Raw genomic sequence first — 22,461 nt, forward strand, 5'->3', positions numbered from 1 at the left:
GAATATTGTGGAGAATAGATTAGGTTGGTGCTTCTCATTGCATAAACTTCAAGGAATGGTGTAGAGGACCTGGAAGAATGACTCCCAGGACACTCGTAGCCTCGGTGTTGACCACTGTGCGTAACTCCACCGAACATGGAATGCGGCCGAGAGTGCTTGGCCCGGCTCGTGGAGCTCGGTTGATACCGTTAATCCCGACTTGCTCCCGATGCCGGCATCCTACAGGACAGCTGGGGTCGATTGCGCACAAGAGTGGGGTCGCGGTCCTAATGGCATAACGGTAGGAGAGAGATATGACATTTACATTGGTAAGTCCATTAATAGTGTGCTATTCACCCGGCTTCGATAGTGATTGATAACGATTGAACCTGACTGTGATTATTCTGAGTCCAATAATGTCGGTTGCTGAAAAGGTCATAATAGTCACCGGTGCAGGTAGTGGCATCGGGAAAGCCACTGCCCTCCTTCTGGGGGAAGACAAAGTCAAAGTCGCCCTTTTTGATGTCAATTCAAGCATTTTCGACATTGAGACACAGATAAAATCTTCTGGAGGCACGGCTCTCGCTATAAAAGTAGATGTCAGCTCTTCCGCAGAAGTCGACGCCGCCACTAAAGCCGTTGTGGAAGCCTTTGGACCCATTGATGGTAAGTTCACATGGTACACTCTTGAATGCTCCACTATTTTTTCCGCAGCTGATCATTCTACTTTGGAAAGGAGGTGCCAATTTAGCAGGTATCTCTGGACTGGGAACAGTCAATTTGGAGCATGAAACAGACGATGCCTGGGATCGGGTGGTTGGAATCAATCTAGGAGGAGTCAAGAACGCTATGCGCGCTCAACTTCAGCATAGAAATCCGAAGGGCGCCTCGATTGTCAATGCTTCAAGCATTGGAGCCCGGATTGGATCACCTGGCAATGCAGCTTACTCTGCCAGTAAAGCGGCAGTCAGTGCTCTCAGTAAATCTGTTGCCCGGGAGATGGGTCCTAAAGGAGTTCGGATTAATGCTATTGCACCGTGAGTACTTCTTGCCCGACCTCTTGCTCGCAGGATCTGTGAGCAGAACTAAATCTCAGTTCCAGTGGTATCACGGATACAGCTATGGTTGGCGCCGTACCAGAGTCCATTCGTGAGGAATGGAGAAAAGCCAATGTCCTTGGACGACTAGCACAGCCAATTGAGATCGCTAATGTTATTCTTTTTCTTCTGAGCGATAAGAGCTCCTTCATCACCTCAGCAGTACGTCGCATGCCACGCAAGCACTCATTATAGGAAGTCAAGAGCTGACACTCTCCAGATTATTGATATTGATGCAGGCCGCGTCTGAGTCGATTGAAACTCATGAGTCTAATAGATAGTCTTAGAACGAAGACTGATAGCACCTTGGGGACAGCAATCTGGTATCTCCTGGTGATGGTTTAGAGAAAGAGGAGATCAAACTGTCGTGTTATACATTTGCGGTTTTACATGCAACTGAACAAGTTCCCAACTGCCAAGTAGCCGCCATCGAAATCCCCTCTGTTTGTGTGCTCGGAAAGTCAGCTTGGTATCAGCTTTACAGGAGTACAGATGTCTGTAATGTCTGCGGGCGGTGAGCCCACCCAATTTCATGAAGATCATTGACCGTGGTGTTCGCTATGTGCAGATAGACCTCAACCTTGGAGATCGCCCTTATGTGTCAAGGTACTATTCCAATATGGCTACATTCTAGATACTATACTTGTCTCTGACAAAATAGTTTTATATGAGACTAGGTACGAGTGAATGATATCGTTAGTTCTCTAGCCCTTAGGGGTCGGAAGCCCGCTATATACAACTAGCTATGGTGGCTGGGCACCCCAAAGAAGGGGGGGGCAATGCACTCTAATTCCCTAACATCTTATGAGGGTGTGTTGACTTGACTAGCATGAAAGCTTTTTTAGCCATCTGACGTTGTCTGGCTTGTTTCTCACATAGCGGGCATAACAAAATAATCCAAATCTTCTGATTTTGCACACTTGGGATTGAGACCAGCGAAATTTGACTATCTCGCTTGTGTTGTTAATGACCCAACCAATAATGTCCTCTCACTGGGCATAACACCGTTTTCGACTTATCGCAACTTCCATCTCACTCCAAAGTGGCTAATAGACGTATCTAAATTGTGGATTCTATGTTTTGCAAGAGTCAGCAATTGTTCCATGCTGATTTTTCTGCTGGTCACGAGAAGATTGAGAGCAATGAGAGCAAAGAGTTTCACACTTACCATCTTATCAGTTACATCATCTTCATATGCGTGGTCATAAGCCTCAGGAATGCCAGCGCGGTCTCGACGACTGTTGTGCCAGATACAAACATATCGATATAGGACGTTGACGCCTGCCGATGCTGCAGCAGTTACAAGTACTGCGATGAATCCAGGAGCGTATTCAGGCGCATCCTTAGGCTTGAACAAAAGTGGTGCGGTAAATTGACCTGAAGTAAGCTCGGTCAGAACTGACTTGCGGCTCAGGGTACCTGGCAGGACAATCGGGGATTATGACTCACCAAGACAATACCCAACATGAATGGCAGATGAGCTGACAACTCTCTTGGTATAGCCAGCGGAGTTGGCAATCGACAACCCCATGATAACGCCCCAGCCGCCACTGTAGGATGTCATCATGTACACTGCAAACAGGAGACCACCCTTTGAGCCGCCACTCGAGTGACGAGGAAGTTTCCAGATCAGAACTGATGCAATAATTACCAGGATTTCACAGCCCAAAATCGCAATCGTCCTTGTGTTGCGGAACTTGTAGGATGTGTATGTGGTTGAAAGGATAATCACAGCTCCAAAAGCTCCAGCTGGGATGGTCAGGAGAAGACTGTTAAGAGTGTTATAGCCAAATCCAGAAATGATGATCGGCATGAATGTATTGACCGGTCCAGAAGCGATCATACTCAAAAAAGCTTGGGCAAAGATCATCCAGAATTTCTCATCTCGGAAAAGTTCCAGGACATGTTGCTTCTTAAAGTGTGTGTTTCGCACTCCGCTGTTATTTGTTCGAAGGCGAGCAACAGCAATATACCTCTCTCTTTCGTTGAAGCCTCTCGCACGGATTGGATCAGGAGGCATAAAAAGATAAACGACTACAGACCAAAGAGTAGTAACAATGCCACCAACGATATACATGTATCGCCAAGGGGACAGGGAACCGCTGATGTGACCGAGACCATAGTTGACAAGAGGAGAGACGAGTGTGATCATCCCAGATGCGGCGTACCAAACACTAGAACATAAATTAGTAAGCCATACTCGTCTGTACGACAGATCAATCTTACCCCATTCTCAATGCTTGCTCATCCTTTTTATAGAATTGGCCGACCATAAGCATAAAGATAGGACTGACACCGGCTTCGAAGAATCCGAGGAAGAATCGCTGGACATACAGACTCTGCCAGTTGAAGCATGTAGCAGTCAAAAGAAAGCAAATTCCCCAGAGCAGTACCAGGCCGCCAGCGACCCTTTCGATCGCAAATCGCTGGGCTAATTGAGAAGCCGGGTACGCTCCGCAGAGGAAGCCCAAGAAGAAGATAGCGGATGCCATGGAGTAACGATTCCCGGTCAATACGAGATCTGTGCGAAGTCCGAACAGTGCCTAGGTCAAAGAGGAGCCAGGTCAGTAATCACTTTCAAATCACACAGAGACAAATTGGACTTACTGCTTGAGAAATCATTGTTTTGTCATAGTAAGTCAATGCGTATGTAAACGCGAGGATTGGTAGCAGGCGCTTATCAATCTTAGTCGTGACTTTCTTCTCTTCTTTGGGAGTCCAAGTCTGATTTCCAGTATATGCGGCCAGGACCTTCATCGCCTCATCCGTGTGGACTGTGTCGACCTTATACATCTCGGCCACACTGCCATCATCAACGTCGTTAGTTGGAGGTGCATCATGTGCTTCCACCACGTCCTGCTCTTTCTCGGCACGGGAGATATCCATGGTGACGTTCAAGTGTATTTTGTGCCCTGAAGACCTCAGAGTTGCCTTTGAGCGATTAAAAGACCTGTATATCAAAGTTGATTAGATCTTCAACAGTTGGACGTAGCTTGTGGGCTTCTATAATTATATAACCTCGCTTAGCTACCAAATTGGTTCTGACTGCGAGTCGATGAATGATATCGTTGAGGGTGGGGATCCATTTCGGCAAGATAAATAGATCTAGAATTGGCTTATCTTGGTCTTCTGAACCCTTGTCACCGCGCTTAGAAGCCCATCCCGTGTCCTGGAATTGCGGGGAGCTAAAGAACTACTTCGTGCCAAAGTTCCCTAATCTCAACAATGGGGAAAGCCATGACGGAGCGATAAGCGACATAATGTCGAAGGCAGGAATGGAGAACTCGCGATGTCCAGTAAGAAGATCGATGATGGTAAACGCTATGTACCCTGTGAACAAAGTGTTGGCCGAAGCCAGAATTGCGGTGGGGTTTCATCTCGGCGAATCGGAATCGAGCGTCGGAGCGGAGTCGGGAATAGCCCAACCTTATTTACACGGGCTAAGAGCTAGATGGATAGATGGGTACCTACCTAGGAAGCAAGTCTGTTGAGCGACAACGGGTGTGCAGTTCAGTGCCTGGTCAATGCTCCCCCACCCTTGGCGAGAGAGCTACAGGTAGAGTCAAACGGGATTTGACATCTTGGAACATGTTCAACGGGCGATCAAGGTGCAGTTTGGAAGTGGTTGATCGCAGTTAGACGGCGCCCTGCTTAACGATCAAAGCCCGAGATGCGTGGCCGGTAAAGAAATACAGTCGCCGTCGGCTATTGGACTTCACCTGAACTCTAGAGCTCTAGTCGAGGTGCTCATTGGAATGCGCGCATCATTAACATCGTGTTGGCTCTATTAGAATGCTTTCGATGTTCTGGAAAACTTTTAGCGAGAGCATTGAAGGCAGACAAGAAACGACAGGACGTCGAAGAATTGAGCAGATATGCCTGGGCTTGATGTGAGTATTCTTAATATCACCACTCCAGCACCACGAGTACTGACTAAACTCCACAAAGATCATCATTGTTGGTGCTGGACTGGGTGGCTTGGGAGCCGCTATTGCCCTTCGACTGGCCGGGCACAATGTGAACATTCTCGAAGCTGCGCCTCAGATAGGAGAGGTGGGCGCTGGAATCCAAACCCTTCCCAACTCGAGCAAGATTCTCCGATATTGGGGGGTTTTAGACCTGGTCGACCCCTCAAGGATTTGCGAAACAGACACGTGCAACATCTTAGACTGGAGAGGAAATCTCATCTCTTCCATGGACATGAAACATGACGCCGAGGAATACTCCAGCCCGTTCTATGACTTGCATCGTGCCGACCTCCACAAGGCACTTTACGAACGTGCCGTCCAGCTTGGAGCACAAATGCACGTGGGCGCCGAGGTTACAGATGTGAATTTCGATGAGGAGCACGACTTTGTTTTTGTGAACACCAAGTGTGCGAAAAATCCTTCATGGAAAGCAGACCTTGTTGTGGGTGCCGATGGACTCCATTCAAGATGCCGCCAAATTGTTTCGGGAAAAGTTGATGCCCCGCGCAAGACGGGCGACATGGCCTACCGACTTCTCCTCGATGCTAATGAGATCGTGAACGACTCTGATCTGAAATCAATTTTGGAAGACAAAGTCGTGACTTATTGGTATGGGCCGGGTGCCCATGTTGGTATGAAAATCCTGCTCCCCCAATAAATCGCAATCACTCTGTTATACACAACCCCCATATTGATAAGCGCGAACTGATAAATCATAGTAACTTATGCAATTCGTCAACGCAAACTGTTGAACATGGTCTTGCTTGTCCCGGATGACATGCCAGAGGATGGTCCGTCCACATTAGCGGGGCAAGTCAGCGAAATGCAAGACTTATTCAAGGAGTGGGACCCCAGGTAGGTCTCTTCGCGAGAAATTCTTGGCTGTCGTGCCTCTCAGGCTAATGATCGAACGCGCACAGGATTGTGTCTCTCCTGTCCAAGTGCAAATCAGTTCTCCGCTGGCGATTGTCCATTTGGGACCCCATTGAATCTTGGATTCATCCGAGCGGATCCATGGTGTTGCTCGGTGACGCCGTACACGCCACGCTCCCGTACTTGGCCAGCGGGGCGGGCATGTCGTTCGAGGACGGTGCTGTCTTGGGTGAGTGTCTGAAAGGTCTCGACAGGGATGCATTCTTGAAGGATAAGCACAAGGCGCTGGCTGTATACGAGTCATGCCGAATGAAGAGAACGAATGCAATTGTAGCCAAGGGAAACCTTCAACAGGATCTGAATCATCTCGACGATGGTCCTGAGCAGGTCGCCCGTGATGAGAAGATGAAGGCATTTGCGGAGATCGAGAAGAAACGCCGTGCAGGAGATGATATCGATTGGAGATCTCTGTCGTCTTCAGCTTCACGGCCACTGATACCAGGAGAGGACCCTCTGGTTTGGAGGAAGTTTGGGGCAGGGGAGTGGCTGCTTTCATACGACCCGGTTGCAGATGTCCTGAAGCACCAGCAAAATGGTTTGAATGGGCATAAATAGATTCAAAGATCTCGCAAGGGAATTTGGGTAGAGTTAGAGTAGCAAAACTTGAAGCAAGTAGAGGTCTCTCACCTGTAATAAATACCCTTCCCACTATTCGACATAGGTTGAAGTATCCTCCCTAGTGTCCGGAATATCAGAAATAGTGCAGGGTTTAGGAATTTTATGGCTCTGCAGTTGAACGGATATATTTGTAAGTAACTTGGTCCCAGACCGCTACACAGAGTAACCAAGAATTTCCATGATTCCCCGAATATCACATCTAAGTGATGTTCTTGAGTGCATTCAGAAAATCCACATGATGCGGGTGCATCGCGCTGGGGGGGTCTTGTTGCAAATCCTCTGCCACGTCACGTAACAGCTGGTGGCGAGCTGTAATCTTGCTCTGATCCGGAGATTCAGCTTCTCGTTGCCCAGCAGTATGCTTCTCGAGATGGCTGGCAAGGTACATAGTACATCCAAGAGAGATATGCATAAGGATCCACAACCGACTAGCTTGAGGATTCGACCGCCGTATAGACATGAAACGGTGAAGAATGTACTCACAACGGTCCATACACATCAAATTCTGGACTTCATTGCTTTCCTGATTTCCCCATATCGATGCTGGCGAATTATTCGTAGACTGTAGCTGATTCGCGAACAACGGAACAGCCAAATGGTGTCGATGGAGCTGAAAAATGAAGAAGTTGACAAAGATCTGGAACACGTCGTGGAGGAGCCGCTGACTGTCGTCTTTGCAGCAGATACGTTTCTGTAGGTACTCCTCGGCGGAGGCTTCCCATAGCAGAATCTGTTCGGCGGCGACCTGGAAGCGTATTACTGGGAGAGTGCGCAATCCGGCGCGTCGAGCATGTGTCCATTCGTGGTATATATCGTTCATTATCATCACGAGTCCATAGCAGCTCTGTAAATAAGGATACCCTTCCGGGCTGTGGCGAGGTAATCGCTTCACAGAGCCATCGATAAAAGCAACTGGTGGCCGGTCATAACACATCGACAGCGTAGTGTCTTGCCATACAAGGCCTTGCCTGAAAATAAGGTATCAGTATGTTCATCAGTTCTAGGAGAACATAAAATCGAGATGATCCGCAATATTTATCTCATACCATAAATCCCAAGACTGTCGATCAATCGCATCAGTATTCTCATTTGGCGGCGGTACACAGTGTAGACCTATCGATTGCGCTGCTCGAATAGCCATTCCTTGGGCTAGAATTAGCTTTGATGTCATATAGGTCGACACGTGGCTGCTCCAGTACCTAGTAGTGACCAAGACGCAGCAGGATTATCCTGCACACGTAAATTTGCGGCCAGTGCTGCCAATACTCGCACATTATCGATGGTTGGCTGTAGAAGGTAGTTATCGAGCCGGAGGAGCTCGAAGGCGCAACAAACTACCAGCATGAGTCTTGAGGTTAGTATAACATACAGTAGTCAGTGCTATCAAACTGGTACCATACCAAAGACTCTGGAACTCAAGTCGTTATCCTTGCCTTGAAGACTGCTATACGAGCATCCGCTCGCAAGAACACAAAAGAGAAGTGCGAGCCACGAAGTAGACCGAAGCTCGCTCTCTCCCCTTTGACCATTGGAGCGCTCACTCCAAAAGACTCTGGCGTCCACCACAAATTCATGCAATGGAATGGAAGGGGAGATAAGGTTGACTGATGCGAGAAAGGTGTCCAAGCACCTAGTTAAAGGTCTCGTCAGCGCAATCATGCTGTAGTGTGATCGTGGTGACGTACTGTTCAAAAGTTTCATTGTCGGGCAGGGCGAGGCAGATGTCTTCCACTGTAGCTCCAGGCTTCCAAAGACTCGTAAAGGGGTGTGTAGAGCCTTTGTCCACCATACACAGTAATTGCATGGTCTCGTATGCGGAGTGCCCGGACAACTCTATCTCGGCCCTTGATGGTGGAGAAGACGCTATAGGGTTGGTAGATTTTAAAGTGTCAATGAGTATGGAAGCCAATGACTCGGCACCAATGTGGACAGGTGCGCCAACACCATCAGTAGCAAGAGCATGTGGTGGTGGATGTGTCTGCAGGGGTTCCATCGTTGGGCGTATACCAATGATACTGCCTGGGCCTGTCTGCTGCTGCTTTTCAAATTCTTGCACAATGCCGCTACCAAGAGATCCCAAACGCTTGACGACCTCCTCGGCAATCGTTTGCATTCTGTGCTCGAGGTCAGTAAGGGCGGCAACTCGATCCTTGGTCGATGTATTCGATGGCTTAGGATTAGTAGCAGTTTGTTGTCGGCGCATCTGGCCATTTTGGTCCAGATAAACACATAGCTTAGGCTGCTCATATTTGACGCAATTTCCACATGGGTTCGTCAGATCACAACGAATCTTTCGGCAACGGCATGGGTAACACGCTTTTGGATAAGACTTCCGCCGGCGTTTTGCAAGTAATTGATTGATGCTTTGAACTGTTGGAGTATCCTCAATCCGAACGGAATTCATAGTCAGGCAGTGTGTAATCGAGCGCTCGACGTCAGTAACAATCTAGTCGTGTTGGGCCGTCTTAGAGAATCGACTGAAGCATAAAGACAAACGGATATAGATTGGAGACATCAAGATAGCGATTGGAGAGCGCCAAGGTTTGAGAAAGTACTTGCACCGGCAACTCGCCCCGTTGGTGGTGGGGACAAGGTAATCCTGAGACAGGTTGGGGGACCTCGGGCTTGGCCTGGGAGAAGTGTCTGAGATCATAAATTCGCACCCTTCAGTTACTCTACCATCGTCACTAGGCACTTGATCACGTGGGCATTCCTCGACGGTCCAGGGAACGGGTCTGACAAAGTATATAATATTGCTAGATGGATATCTACTAGCGTAACTAAATCCCCATTGCACCGAAAGGTATCAGAGTACTAGGGTATTCCACCACCCTACTACCTATAGCTGGGTGGACATAGCGCGCTCCCAACTCCTAATATCTAACTAGGGAAACTCCCAGAGCAGTCCATCTACCCATACCATGTCTCATAAAAAAAGCGATACGCTCAATACAGCAACCCAGACAAAACCGATCCATTGTATGGCTAAGGTAGTTAGCATCACAACGGCACGAAATTAATATCCCAGCCCTCCTCTTCAACGGGTGCCGTCCTACCCACCACCAACTTCATGCGACCCTGCATCTCCGCATTGGGCCAGCCATCCTCCGACCGATGCACGGTTTCCAGATGTGCGAGAAACGAGCCGATGTTCCCAAAGATAGGCGTTGAATTGGGCTCGGCGCCATTCGCACCTTTCTTGGCGGTATCAGCCTTGCGGATCGCCGTGTTGGCCGTACTGCCGCTCCTGACACTTGCACCGCTGCCGGCCAGACTCGCTCCGTCACCGCTCGCGAGCACCTTTTCATGCCAGCCTCTCTGCTTACCTTCCGCGGCGCAGAAGATACAGCCGAACGTACCAAAAGCGCCACTTTGGCCTAGTGCCGTCTCGTAAGGCACCATGCCCTTCATGACAACGTGGCATTTTGCGAGGAATGCCCATTTGTAGCGGATGGCTCCGCTCTCGCTGGTGCGGACTTTGGGGTCGAATAGCTTCACGGGCTTCCAGTTTGCTTTCTTCTTTCCGTCGGATAGAACGGCCGAGTTGTAGACTGGGCCCTCGAAGGAGCATTTCTCGCATCGCCAGTATTGGATCATGGATGCGTAGCCGACAGGCCGGTTGGCGACTTTGAATGCCTTTGACTCTAGTCCGATCTGTAGGCGGAAGGCGCCTTTGCAGAAGCCTAGCAGGTTCTTATCAGTGGGTAGTGTTAGGGGACCCGAGGTTACTGAGACAGGGGGGTTGGAGACTGATGAGTTGACAGTATGTATTGATTCTGTTCGAGAGTTGATGGGATTCAGGATTGAATTTGTTGGGGAAAGATGTTTTGCGACATTCGATTGATTTGGTTTGGGTACATCTGGTGAATCAGCTTGTGGTATTGGTGGAGATACTTGGTATTCATGAATAGGTGTAGTTTGAACTGAGACTGGAGCGGCAATAGGTGGACGGGACTGCCAGTGCCTGATGTCCACAGGGGATGCTGATAATTCTGTGTTCGCAGTATTTGAACGGACTGGTTTCCGTAGTTGATCTGGAGGCTGGAAGGTCTTCATGGGCAGTCGATATAAGGAGTCGGTTCGAGGTTGTGGACGAGGAGGTCGGGCATTTTCCTGCAGATATCGGACGTGCTCGAGTGTGCTGTGTGGTGCGTTCGCTTGTGTTCTTTGTGAAAATGAGGTCGAAGCATGTCGTTCTGGTGTTGGTGGTTGTGGCTGGTACATATCATAAATCGTGCTGTGGGAATACTGTCTCCCATCACCTCTGATGAGTGGCTGTTGCTCATCTTGAAAATCATCTGGTCCGAACCGGTCTCTCGAAATATGTCTCTTGTGGGCACTTGAAGTTCTCGAGATATCAGGCGAACTTGTCAGACTATTGTTAACTCCTGATAAATCTTGCCCTGATTCCTGCTTTCCATTGGGCTGCTGGGCACTCAAGATCGGCTGACCGCCAGGTTGCGGGAACATGAGCAATATGTTATCATCACCAGCTAGTGCCTGAGATGATCTGCGTCGTATGCTCATTCGATCCGTCTCATCCGCTTTGAGTCCTGCAGCCCCACCCCCAACTGGTGCACCCGCCACATTACCGACGTAATCTGTTGTTGGCCGTGACAGTGGCAGACCATAACTCGGCCGCTGGTATGGATCCTGTGAACCGCCGGAACTCGTCGATGTCTTCCTCTCGATATAGTTAGCACGTATGCCCGTCGAGAAAATGCTCATATTATTGAATGCGTCCAAACCCGGCTCGGGCGTACGAGGCGTCCGATATGGCGCAGGAGATGAATGCGTACTCCGACTACTCGAATATCCCAACGAAGGAGACATAGGAGGCATCAGTGCCACGCCACCACCTACTACCGATCCGGTGGCTGAAGAAGGATAATACGCTTGTGCCTGAATGGCACTTGACAGGCGCTGCGACAGTTGGCCTAGACAAACACCCGCATTGACACGACAGTCGTCCGATGCAGCCTGCAAGACACCAAAGTCCAATTCCATATCGTCCATCATGATACTACGCAGCGTGATGATCAGTGTCATCTGTAGATTGATCAGGACATCTTTCAGCTGCTCTCGCGCCTGTCCGTCGCCACATGCATATTGTTCGCCGAACCGCTTCACGTCGTGGTCGTAGTGGCCGCGCACAAGGACGGGGCCCAGATTGAGTGAGTCGAGGAGGTCTTGGGTGGGTTCGTCGGGGAGAGGCTCGGCTTTGGCGGCGCGATCTTTGCGAATCCTTTGCACCAGGTTCGAGGCGTCTTCGAAGGCGGCATTCACTTGTGAATGTCAGTAAGGCTCCAGTCTCCCACTGAAGGAAGCGAAGTAGAGTGACGGGCTTGCCGAGGATAGCCTTACCTGCGCGCACCAGTGAAGCGATGTCCATCTTTGAGCTCAAGTCTACTCTGGCTCAGTCTGATGAGGTGTGAATCTCAGATTTCCACAATCGATGAAGAGGGGGTATATGTATCGAGTGTGTCGCGTGGTCAGTAGTCAGGATCAGCGTCAATTCACAGAGTGTTCATCGTTGTTTCGTTGCGTCGCATGTGGCCCTATGGTATTTCAACTCAGTTCGAGATCACGCTCATGCTTTGAAGTCAACGTCGGATTTCCAACAACAGCAAAGCAAGGGCAAGCACATGGGAAAAGGAACCGAGGAAGAAGTTCACAAAGACACATGCAATGGAGACAAGACCAGGTAGTCAGGTATGGAGTACTTGACCATTCTGCGACCTTGACACCTCAGGTCACTCAACGCTGTTCAACGATGCCCTTTCAGGAACAAGCCATGGGTGCATGGTAGCCTGTAGATCAGGAGGGGCCCGCGGGCAAGCAGTAACTCCAAGAGAACGCCTTCAGCCATTATTGCTGGGGCAGACTCGACCAGTGGCGGACGAGGATGGGCTGAATTGTTCCCTTTGGTACGACTCCGTTACCGAGTCGCAGTAGTGTAGTTCGCCCGTTTGTGCACCTTACACCATATTCGGGCAACACCAGTGATCAAATGCGACGGTGGGAGGCAGCGCGTGTGAGAGATGAGGGGGGAGAATAAGCGAAAAAGAGGAATGAACCAGTCGAGGATGGGAGATGGAATGTGGAGCCCACGCTTCGGATAGGGACGTTATTGGAATTGAGTTGATACGCCCGGGGCGCAAGTCTTAGCTTCCCAGGCGGCGTGCAGGCCTACAGGGATTGGGGGACCGGGAAGCTTCGAGACGGGGGACCAGGGTGCCAGGTGGTTCCAGTGGTTCGTGGGCAAGCGAATAGGTGGTGCCATCTGAGACCAGATTGACTGATCAGCCTAATCACACCTCGACAACCTCTCTTGACAGGTCATTAATCCTTGGAATGGCCCTGGATCTGGTCATTCTCTTCACCGTGTTGGAACAGGTCGATTCGTTACAAACTAAAATAAGGATAGACGGTAGGACAGGACAGAGCCGACGGTCCGGGTTGCCAATGCCAAACGTAAGTGACCTCGGGTGCGAGTTACCGCCTATTGTTTGATAAGTTCCGTCGCCTAAGTGACTCTGCTGTTCCACGAATGACTCTGAACCCCAGTGACACTTATCTGCTCGCCAAATTGCCATTATCAACTCTAAAGCAACCCGCCCGAGACTCCGTTGATCTGCCTTACCGAATCCTGGCAGAATGTCGTCCACAAAAGCCCCCCTTCCGACCCTCCTTATTATTATCAAGAAACTTTTAGGCAAAGGAAAATCAAGCAATATCTACCGTAGAACATTCCATCTCGCTTCCTCGCCTTCTTGTGTCTGTCTGTCTTTCAACCTTAAACAAGCCACCACGTAGTAATTCACTGAAGATCATCATACTCCGTAGTTGATGGATGGATTTTTTGCTTCTTTTCGTGTTTCCAATCTCAAGCCTCTCCCGAGAGAATATATCCTAACTAATCTATATCGGTACTTGTACTCCGATGATCCAACAGGGCTCCTTACCTAGGAACCCTCATCCCCTCCCCGGTACGAGATAGAGGACCAGAGTGAATCAAACCATGCCCTGGCCCTCGTCATCGAGTCTCGTCCTCCGTAACTAACTAGTCAGTCAACTACCACCGTCACTTCCAAACTCCCCCATGTATCCTTGTCTGACTGCACAAACGGAGTCCAAAACTACCGAGACCACGGGAGTGCAGTGTGAGAAGTATAAATTCCCTCCCCCAGGTTTCACCAAAACTCGGGGTTCCTGTGCCTGTCCTGTAGCTCGTCCCACAGAGTTCGAACTACGAAGGAATAAGTTACTTCGGTCGGTTCCTCGTACAACTTAAGGTGCGAAGAGTAATAATGTTCGTAAGCTGAATGAGATGATACATCACCCCTTCTTCTCAGTTTTATCGTCGTGATTTCACTCGCGCCGCCTGGCACAGCGAGTTGCTCGCACATGTCGGGAGTCGTGAAGCCAGCCCGGCCCGCCAAATCTCGTTAAAAGGTACCTAAGTAACTACCCAACCGAGGCTTTCGCCTCTTTGGCATGCGGCATGGTGTGCTTCTCGCTTGTTCCAAGCCTTGTAGGGTCCAACTAACGTCAAATTACCGATTGTTCAACGTTACATGGCGGAACTATCGCACACGGGATCACGAAAAGGTCCAAACCCAAAAATCAAAATCTGTGTGTTCAAAGTAATGAATTGCCGCTTCATTGCTCTGAAGGAAAAAGAGTGGGACTCCCGTTACGGGGTGTCCTTTGCCACTATCGGTACATAACGAAAACAAAATCTAACTAATGTACTGCTGGAATAATACTCATCTTGTTCCATGATTCTCGATGATACGCCATCTCTTTGAACTTCCTTCTTCCAACGCCCAGGAAAATCAAAAATGTCCACTAATGTCATCGCTCAGTAAACTCAAATGAAACCTTTTGGACTCAGATTATGCCACAGTTGAGAGGCGTCTAACCCCTGATCCTCCTGCATTCTCATACTTGTCCCAATCCTCGATAATCTTGGCCAGCCGAGGTGAGTTGGTCAGACGGTAAACCTCTTCGAAATACTCCTTAGTGATCTCGAATGGTTTGGCTGTCACATTGGGGATATACTTTCCGACCAATTTGGCAGGATCAATGCTGGTCTTGTTGATCTTCTTCAGTAAGAAAGATCGGAATGGCTTGACTCCAGAACGCAAGAAAGTGCTGTGGAATGGCACATCGATACCCTTGAGCGGGATCACTGCAAATCCACGCTCCAGGTCAATCGGTTGTGGTTTGGCTTCTGTCTTCTTCCGACACTCGTCAACAATCTCCATCAAATGAGCTTTGACATCATCCAATGACATCGTTTGCATAAGTGCCTGGATGTCAATCTTCTGAAGTTTGAGAACATTGAGCACATTAGTCATGCAGTCGAGCGCTCGAAGATCACCAGCACAAACGTATTGCATGTTGGCAACGTTGTAATTGACAATTTCCACAAGCCATCCAGTGGACTCTGCAATGTTCTCCACAACGTATTGCAGAGCTTGTTCATTGAATGTCTTGGAAATCCGACTGGGGTTGACGGCACACATAGAGTAGTTGCTTCGTCCTTGTTCATCACGCTCAACAGCGACCTGCATGGTCAGACCGCGGTAGAACACAACCGACACCAAACTCTCAATGGGCATGACCTCGGCGATGGATGCAAGGGCCGAGTATTCGCCCAAAGAATGACCAGCAAAACTGCTGTCACGTTGAATGAGACCCTTGGAGCGCATGTCTTCGAAGCTTGCCTTTTCCATCAAAGTCAAGGCTGGCTGCGTGAACTGTGTGGCAGAGAGCAGTCCAGTAGGTGATCGGTAAGTGTAGGAAGTGGTGTTGTCATCGATTTCCTTGAAAATCTTCTCGGACTTGACAGATCCATCGGCATTAATGGTCTCGAATGTCATGGCCATGTAGTTTTGACGAATAGCCTTGCCACGAGGACCTCCAAAGTGGATGGTAAGCTCCTTGGGATTGTTCTTAACAATGTTGATGATTGAGAGACCATAGTTGTCCATGAAATGACGATCTGCTCGATCCCAAACCTCCTTGGCAACCTCACTGCGGCCGTACAAGTCCATACCCATACCTTGCTCTTGAGAGCCTTGACCGGTAAAGACGTAGGAAGAAACAGGTTGCTCAACCTCAGCTTCTGCGAGGAGAACCTTGTCACCAGTTTCCTTGTTGCTAGTCTCGATCTTGATGATCTTACGACCTGCAACCATACCCACATGCTCTAGCTTCACCTCCAAATCATCATTGGGCAAGACCATGCCGACCAAAGACACATGATAGCTGCGAACACGACCAATGTTGTTCTCGGCAGCCCAAGTCTCGACCAGGCTTCGGACAGCTGCACTCGAGTACATGCCATGTGTGATGGTCCCTGGAAGATTGGCATAGCTGGCAAAGATGCGAGATACGTGGATAGGGTTGTAGTCACCTGAAACACGGGCATATGTTTCGTTGGACGCAGGTGCTTTGAGCGACAACGGTGTCTTACCGCTGAGAGGGATGGCATTCTCAAAGTTGACTGGCTGCTCGATTGTCTGACCATGTCGTTGCAGGTAATCCACGACCGGGTTACCGTGAGAAACTCCGGCGTCGTACTCAACCGAGGCCACTTGAATAATCTCCTTGGTGGGCAGTTCCAACAGAACCTGACCAAGAGTCTCGACGCTTTGGAATGTAGTTCGGTCCTTGAAGCGCACCAAGCTGGACAGGCGGAATGTCAACGTTTGACCAAGGAGATCAATGTCTGGCTCATCCAATTGAAACCACTCCTTCGAACGAAGGACAGCAACATCCTTGGAAGATGAAAGAGTGATTTGAACAGGAGTCTCATCCTTGCGCTGGAATGTGTTCTCGTAATCGGTGTAATTTCCACGATACAAGAATTGACTGGTGACCTCCATGACTGGCTTGGAATTGCGGGTAATGGTACCACAGACTTCAACCATCTTTCCGGCTTCTTGATTGATGACGGCATTGATGCGAGCTGAGGTGTGAAGCTCATCACCGACCTTCAACGGTTCAGCACCGGGAACCATGCGGAACCCATTGGACAGATGGACAAGCTTGAGCAGGTCACCATCAATGGCGCGGGGGAAGATAGGTTTCGTGATAGCTTTCCAGCCAACCACAATGGCGAAATCCATGGGAGCGAACACTTCTTTTCCGGGGCGGTCAACGAAAGCCTCGCCAGTGTTACCAACAGCGTGGACAAAGTCAGCAATATCTTGTGTGACGACTGTCGCTTTTCCACCGTCGAATTTGTTGGTCATAGGGGTGTCGAATGGCACGTCTTTCTCTCCAAACCAGATACGGTAGTAGAATTCTTTGATGCGATCATTGCGTCCATCCATCACTTCATGAATAGGTGCATAACCTGTCTCGGGATGGTAAACAAACTGGAAAGGCAGTGCAATCGCGCCACCCTCAGCAGTTCGTTCTTCCCAAAGGTTCATGAGAATTTCATTTTTGCCCACCAAGCTGATGTCCAATGTTTTGATGAGTTTGCCAGATTGTGTAGGTTCTCTCACAGTGATGCTAGTCTTACTTGGATCCTTGGGATGAGCAATTTCAACAGCCAAGCCTCGCGTGGGGGCGAGGATACGCTTCAATGGGTTGTTCTGATAGCGAGCACCTTGTACAAATACATCGGTTGTGAACAAGGCATGTCTCCAAGAGTAGCTCTTGCCGGCAAGTAGTTGAAGCCAGTCATCAGTGTCAGGCAAGGCCGCTGATGGTGAGGATGACAAGCGGTAAGTGATGCGGCTGCCATCCGGAATGACTGTAACACCATCAAGCTCAGTTACAGTCTCAGGAGAACTGATAATCTTGCCGCCGAAATATTCCACGACGGGAACCGACGCCTCTCGACCACCGTACACGTCTTTGATGAGACCCTTGATGTGGTCATTAGTGATGCCTTCCAGGATGTCCTTGATTGGCTCGTCAATCTTGGTGGAGTATTTGGCTGCCATAGGACCTTGGAGAATACAAGTTCGACCAACGTCCTGGTCAACCACAGCGTCCAGATCCTCAGATTGCCACAAGGAATCCTTCTTGAACCAGAATTCGAAGTTTTCATCCAAGGATGGAACGAAGGGGACTGGTTTCTGACCACGGCGTTGGCACAGGAGTAAGAAGTGCTGCACATCTTGGGCATTGATCAATTGACTCTCTGCCTCGGGATATGCAGCAAGAACCTTCTCAAGAACCTCGAATGGGCTTTCGAACTCTGAGTAGCTCTGGATCAAGGATGGTTTGCCTGCACCGGTAGTGAAGCGCTCCTCAACACGGCGAATGAAATCAACCGTGAGATTTCGAAGGGTGACCTCAATCCAACGAGACTGATGCTTGATGTACATGAGATCAACCATGCGGCGAACGACCTCCGCATAAGTCATGTCTTCAAGGTCAACGGTATCACCAGCAGAGTTGCGGCCAAACCAAACCTTCTGGAAGTCATCATTCAATTTCTTGATGATGTGCTCACGTTGTTTCTTAAGCTCGGCGACACGCTTCTTCTTGTCCAGACTGAAGATCTTTTGGTCCATCTCTGCCCAAAATTTGACACCTCGAGTGGCAAGCTTATGAATAGGCTCGCCCATCTCTGATCGAACAGTGATGACACCTCCAGTAGGACCCTTGTATGTCTTCTCCCATTCACTATCATCGGCACCTTCGGCTTCTACAATGGCTTTCTTGGCGTTTGTGGAAGTGTGGGCCTCTTTGGCTGTCATCACACGACTGCCAAAGAGCACTCCATCAAAAGGCATAGGAGGGTAGCCAAATTTGCCAGCCCACGCACCAGTGATATATGGATAAGTGTCTTCGGAACCACCGAAACCACTACCAGCCACGAGAATAATGTTTTCACACTTTCGGATGCGACCATACATCTGGAGGATAGGTTGATGGAAATCTTCGAAAGAGTGATGACCACCGCCACGTCCACCAGTCCATTGTAGAATGACTGGGAAAGTGGGGTTGGCCTTTGCAATATTGATGACAGCCTGAATAGCATCCATTGAACCAGGTTTGAAGGCGATGTGCTTTATTCCGAGAGTGTCGATGTACTCTTGGGCAACCTCGATGGAGGGAACACCGGCACCGATGGTCAAACCTTCGATGGGAACACCATCAGCTCTCAATTGGCCCAGGAGTGGAATCTGCCAGCCCATGGCACGAGGATTAACATAGATCAAGTTGACGGTGATACCTCGCCCAGGTGGGATGGCCTTTTCAATCTTGGTCAAGGCTTCAGTCATGCTCTTGCCGTTGTAGTAACCACCACCGGCCAATTCGATGTGGTACCCAGCGTTCATGGTTGCAGAAACAAAGTCCCATGGCACTGTGCAGGGGGTCATGCCAGCAACCATCAAAGGAGGGACACCAAGCAAACGAGACATTTTGGTATCCACATAGGTTTGACCGACCGAGGTCTTGACCAGTTTAGGACCATGTTCCTTGACCCAATTGGTGGCATACTTGACGGCGTGCTCTTCATCACGGTCAAATAATTCTGGCTTGTATCCAACTTCAGCGTTGGTGCCATCCATAGCACCAGCAAGAATGACTCGAACACCGGTGCCATCTTTGTTTCGGTTGGTGAGGACTCCGAGACCAGAGATTCCACCAGGACCGAAGTCGAGAATGTGCGACGCACCCGGGAAGACAGTTGCTTGTTCCCAATGGACCGGATCTTGTGTAATCATACGCACAAGATCGGGCACAATGTCCTTGCCCTGAGATGCTCGCAAATCCTCGCCAGTGTTTGTGTCAAAGACGGGAATGGTAAGGCGGGATGCAGGAATTTTAAGATCGGTCAAATCCTCCAGGATTTGCTTGTATGCCCCAGTCAACAAGGGGCTGTGGAAAGGCGCAGTGATGGGCAGGAAGCGATTGACAAATCTAACTTTGCGCTCGGTATAAGGAATTCTGTTCTGGTCGAGCCCAGTGGGGGCTTTGACTTTGCGCAGCCGGAGGTTGAGACCGTGCAAGGAGATTGGAGCACCAGTCACCACGAAATTTCGAGCGCTGTTGATCAGAGAAATGGCGATGTGGCGATCGGTGGGCAGATGCTCATTGGTTGCATCAATATGTTCCTGGAGCTGTTTCTTGGAAAGATCGCGGACAGACAACATGGGAGTTGGGGTACCCTCACCGGCCTCGGCCGAGTCTTGGAGAATAGTGGGAGCAAGACTGGTTCGAGGATAGGCCTGCTGGCTTCTCATTCCAATCCAGAAAAGCATGGTGATGGCCTCCTTGGCGGCTTTGGCGAAGCTTTCCCATGATGTGGCCGTGGCAATGGCAGCCGCAGTGACCACACCCTGAGAATGACCAGTGGTACCATTGAAACGCTCATTGACATCAGCAGGGGTCCGACCAAGAACTTTGCAGGTGACTTGGTAATGAGCGAGCTGGACCAGGCCGATCAAAGGCAGACTGACGGGCGCCGAGACCAGATAATCAGTATCCGGCTGAGAATCCGGATCCGCCAGCCAACCGAGAATATCAAGCCCTTTTGTGTAAAATTTATCTGCCTTGGGGCTCCTGGAGAGATTTTGGAGCAATTCGGCCGAGGATTCTACCAGATCCTTGATGAAGGAGGGGTATGTAGTGTAAACTTCTCTTAGCTCGTCGAAATATTCCTCGATGTTTCCTTGGCCACCGAAGACGGTGTAAATGCTAGCTTCTTCGTCATCCGCAGCTCTGAGGAGTGCTGAATCATGAGGCTTGATTGGTCTTGCGACTGCGGCTCGACCGGCGTAGTAGCATTGAACCACCACCAATTTCTTTGCAGTGATGCCAGGGAGGGTAGCAGCCAAAGCATGAACGTCGTTGGCGTGCATGAATGATCGCTCGAATTCATTCAGGACGACTTTGAGGACCTCGACGAAGCCGGTAGCCTCCTCGTCATCATCGACTTCAGCGGCAATGAAGCCAATGTAACGGGCGACCAGCTCGGCATTGGAAGAGGGCTCATCATCCTGAGCCAATTCGTCTGTGGGTTCGGGTAGAGAGGCATTGAAGGCATCTTTCAGCTGGGATGCTTGGAAATGGAGGGCGGTGGGTATCAGGAAGGCATAGTCGAGAGAGCCATGAGTGAGGATGAGAGGTCTCAGGTTTTGTGAAGAGCGAGGGGTGTGAGTGCCGGTAGCACCACCGGAATACATTGTTGCGGGTGAGAAGAGGACGCAACGAGGAAGGATTGATTGAAGAAAGTGAGCAAGCTAATGCCACTTGAAGTCGTCAGTGCAGTGTCAAACAAGACAATAGAATGAGGGATAGAGCTCTTCTGAACAAGTTGTTGTTGTAGCAGTAGCGGTTTGATGCAATGTACTCTTCAACAGAAGGAGTGGGGGTTATAGGAGGGAAGTGGAAGTGATGGTAGAGCAATAGGGAAGGGTAGAATTGAGGATTAGTTATTGCGCCCGAGTTCAGTCGGAAGAGATATGATTGTTGGATGGAGTGCAGTTATGGCTTGTCAGCTGGACGAGGTGTAATCGAGAAATGAATACCGGTTGAATGCAGCCTTCTCGCCTCATAGAAAAAAAGCGGGTGATGGAAAGTTGGAGCAACCGGTGCAGCATCATTGTTGAGTCCAAAGAAGTTTTCTGTCTGAGCTGCCGGGCGGACAGGGATGACGGGCAATGGACCAACTACAGGCCGGTGAATTCCCCCCATAAAGGCACTAGAATCCACCAGTTTTTTGGTTGGGCTCCAGGCCAGCCGCACCGTCACGCTGTGGCACCGACGCTGCTGCAGGGACGGTGCCACTAGCAAGCGTCATCCTCCCAACCTGATAGATACTAGATACGACTCCCAGCGAGATTGGAATAGTAAACAAAAGACGAACTATAGCCACGACTACAGGCAGCAAGATTAATTGGAAACTGTTGGGGAATGTCTATCTTGTGATCAGTAATTGGGTGCACTTCCAAGTTGTACACTGTGTCTTCAATCATGGGCTTTGTCTGGAGAGATCTAGGTAGCGACGCGGTACCTCGGGCAAAAAACAAATGCCTGGCAGGGAGCGGCCGCTGTTGGCAACTGGCTGGGCGGCGGGGACGGCAGCTCTCCACCCCTTCTTTCTGAGGTTCTCAACAGGATCAGCTTCCGGGGCCTCGTGTGAAATGGGATTGAAATGACATCAGCTGTATCTCAACCCCAGTCGACTTTGCCCTGTATCAACCGTACAGACGGTGTAATACGCCAGCGGCAAAAGCGTCATCCCTAGACCCCGTTCATTGAAACTTTTTTCCCACTCCCCAGACTAAACGCCTGCTTTCGACTTGATCAACTTCCCAACATCTTCACTGCATCATCCTCAACTTCCCGCGTTTCCTCTTCTGGCTTCATATCAATCAACCCTCTGGTCCGTGAAGCCAGCCTTCGTATGCTTTGATTACTCCTTCCGAATCTCCAAGACCCTTCATCAGACAACTTCCTTCCACCACTCCCCACTCATTCACTCAAGCAAACTCACTCCTTCTCTCCGTTTAAACATCTTCTCCTCAATTCTTGCACACCACAATCGCACAGTTCTCTCCCTACGTTACACCTGTGCTTAGTACCTCCTCCTAGCCCTTTGCTCTGATTCACTTCATACAGCATTGGGCCCCGACTTTGTCCTCTATACCCTCATCTTTAATCCTCAAAGCCCGCATCCCGCCACAATGCGTCCCGAGATCGAGCAAGAGCTCGCCCACACGCTCCTCGTTGAGCTCCTAGCATATCAGTTCGCCTCACCTGTCCGGTGGATTGAAACCCAAGATGTCATACTCGAGACCAACAGAACCGAGAGGATAGTCGAGATTGGCCCCGCAGACACTCTTGGTGGAATGGCTAAGAGGACCCTGGCCTCCAAATATGAA

General features: G+C 49.8%; 6 protein-coding genes across 6 annotated transcripts; 2 read left to right on the top strand and 4 right to left on the bottom strand.

The window, feature by feature from the left end:
• Positions 1–395: 395 nt before the first annotated feature.
• Positions 396–1,326, top strand: LTR84_004832 (uncharacterized protein; the record flags this gene model as incomplete). Its single annotated transcript, XM_064848405.1, has 4 exons — positions 396–645; positions 716–1,016; positions 1,082–1,238; positions 1,297–1,326. The coding sequence occupies 4 exons, from the start codon at positions 396–398 to the stop codon at positions 1,324–1,326; spliced, it is 738 nt and encodes a 245-aa protein (XP_064711029.1).
• A 796-nt stretch (positions 1,327–2,122) lies between these two features.
• On the bottom strand, positions 2,123–3,962 carry LTR84_004833 (uncharacterized protein; the record flags this gene model as incomplete). The annotated part of the gene is made up of 5 exons (XM_064848406.1): positions 2,123–2,149; positions 2,245–2,453; positions 2,526–3,250; positions 3,303–3,619; positions 3,684–3,962. The coding sequence occupies 5 exons, from the start codon at positions 3,960–3,962 to the stop codon at positions 2,123–2,125; spliced, it is 1,557 nt and encodes a 518-aa protein (XP_064711030.1).
• Positions 3,963–4,951: 989 nt separating this feature from the next.
• Positions 4,952–6,532, top strand: LTR84_004834 (uncharacterized protein; the record flags this gene model as incomplete). Its single annotated transcript, XM_064848407.1, has 4 exons — positions 4,952–4,966; positions 5,025–5,676; positions 5,764–5,899; positions 5,965–6,532. 4 exons carry the CDS (start codon positions 4,952–4,954, stop codon positions 6,530–6,532), a joined length of 1,371 nt encoding a protein of 456 aa, XP_064711031.1.
• Positions 6,533–6,794: 262 nt separating this feature from the next.
• On the bottom strand, positions 6,795–8,798 carry LTR84_004835 (uncharacterized protein; the record flags this gene model as incomplete). The annotated part of the gene is made up of 5 exons (XM_064848408.1): positions 6,795–7,563; positions 7,642–7,738; positions 7,795–7,929; positions 7,996–8,225; positions 8,281–8,798. The coding sequence occupies 5 exons, from the start codon at positions 8,796–8,798 to the stop codon at positions 6,795–6,797; spliced, it is 1,749 nt and encodes a 582-aa protein (XP_064711032.1).
• A 797-nt stretch (positions 8,799–9,595) lies between these two features.
• On the bottom strand, positions 9,596–11,987 carry LTR84_004836 (uncharacterized protein; the record flags this gene model as incomplete). The annotated part of the gene is made up of 2 exons (XM_064848409.1): positions 9,596–11,880; positions 11,960–11,987. The coding sequence occupies 2 exons, from the start codon at positions 11,985–11,987 to the stop codon at positions 9,596–9,598; spliced, it is 2,313 nt and encodes a 770-aa protein (XP_064711033.1).
• A 2,506-nt stretch (positions 11,988–14,493) lies between these two features.
• Positions 14,494–20,760, bottom strand: LTR84_004837 (uncharacterized protein; the record flags this gene model as incomplete). The annotated part of the gene is made up of 1 exon (XM_064848410.1): positions 14,494–20,760. The coding sequence occupies one exon, from the start codon at positions 20,758–20,760 to the stop codon at positions 14,494–14,496; it is 6,267 nt and encodes a 2,088-aa protein (XP_064711034.1).
• Between the last annotated feature and the right edge of the window lie 1,701 nt (positions 20,761–22,461).

The sequence above is a fragment of the Exophiala bonariae genome (assembly GCF_035927105.1).
Source record: "Exophiala bonariae strain CCFEE 5792 chromosome Unknown scaffold_2, whole genome shotgun sequence".
In the NCBI taxonomy this organism is placed as follows: domain Eukaryota; kingdom Fungi; phylum Ascomycota; class Eurotiomycetes; order Chaetothyriales; family Herpotrichiellaceae; genus Exophiala; species Exophiala bonariae.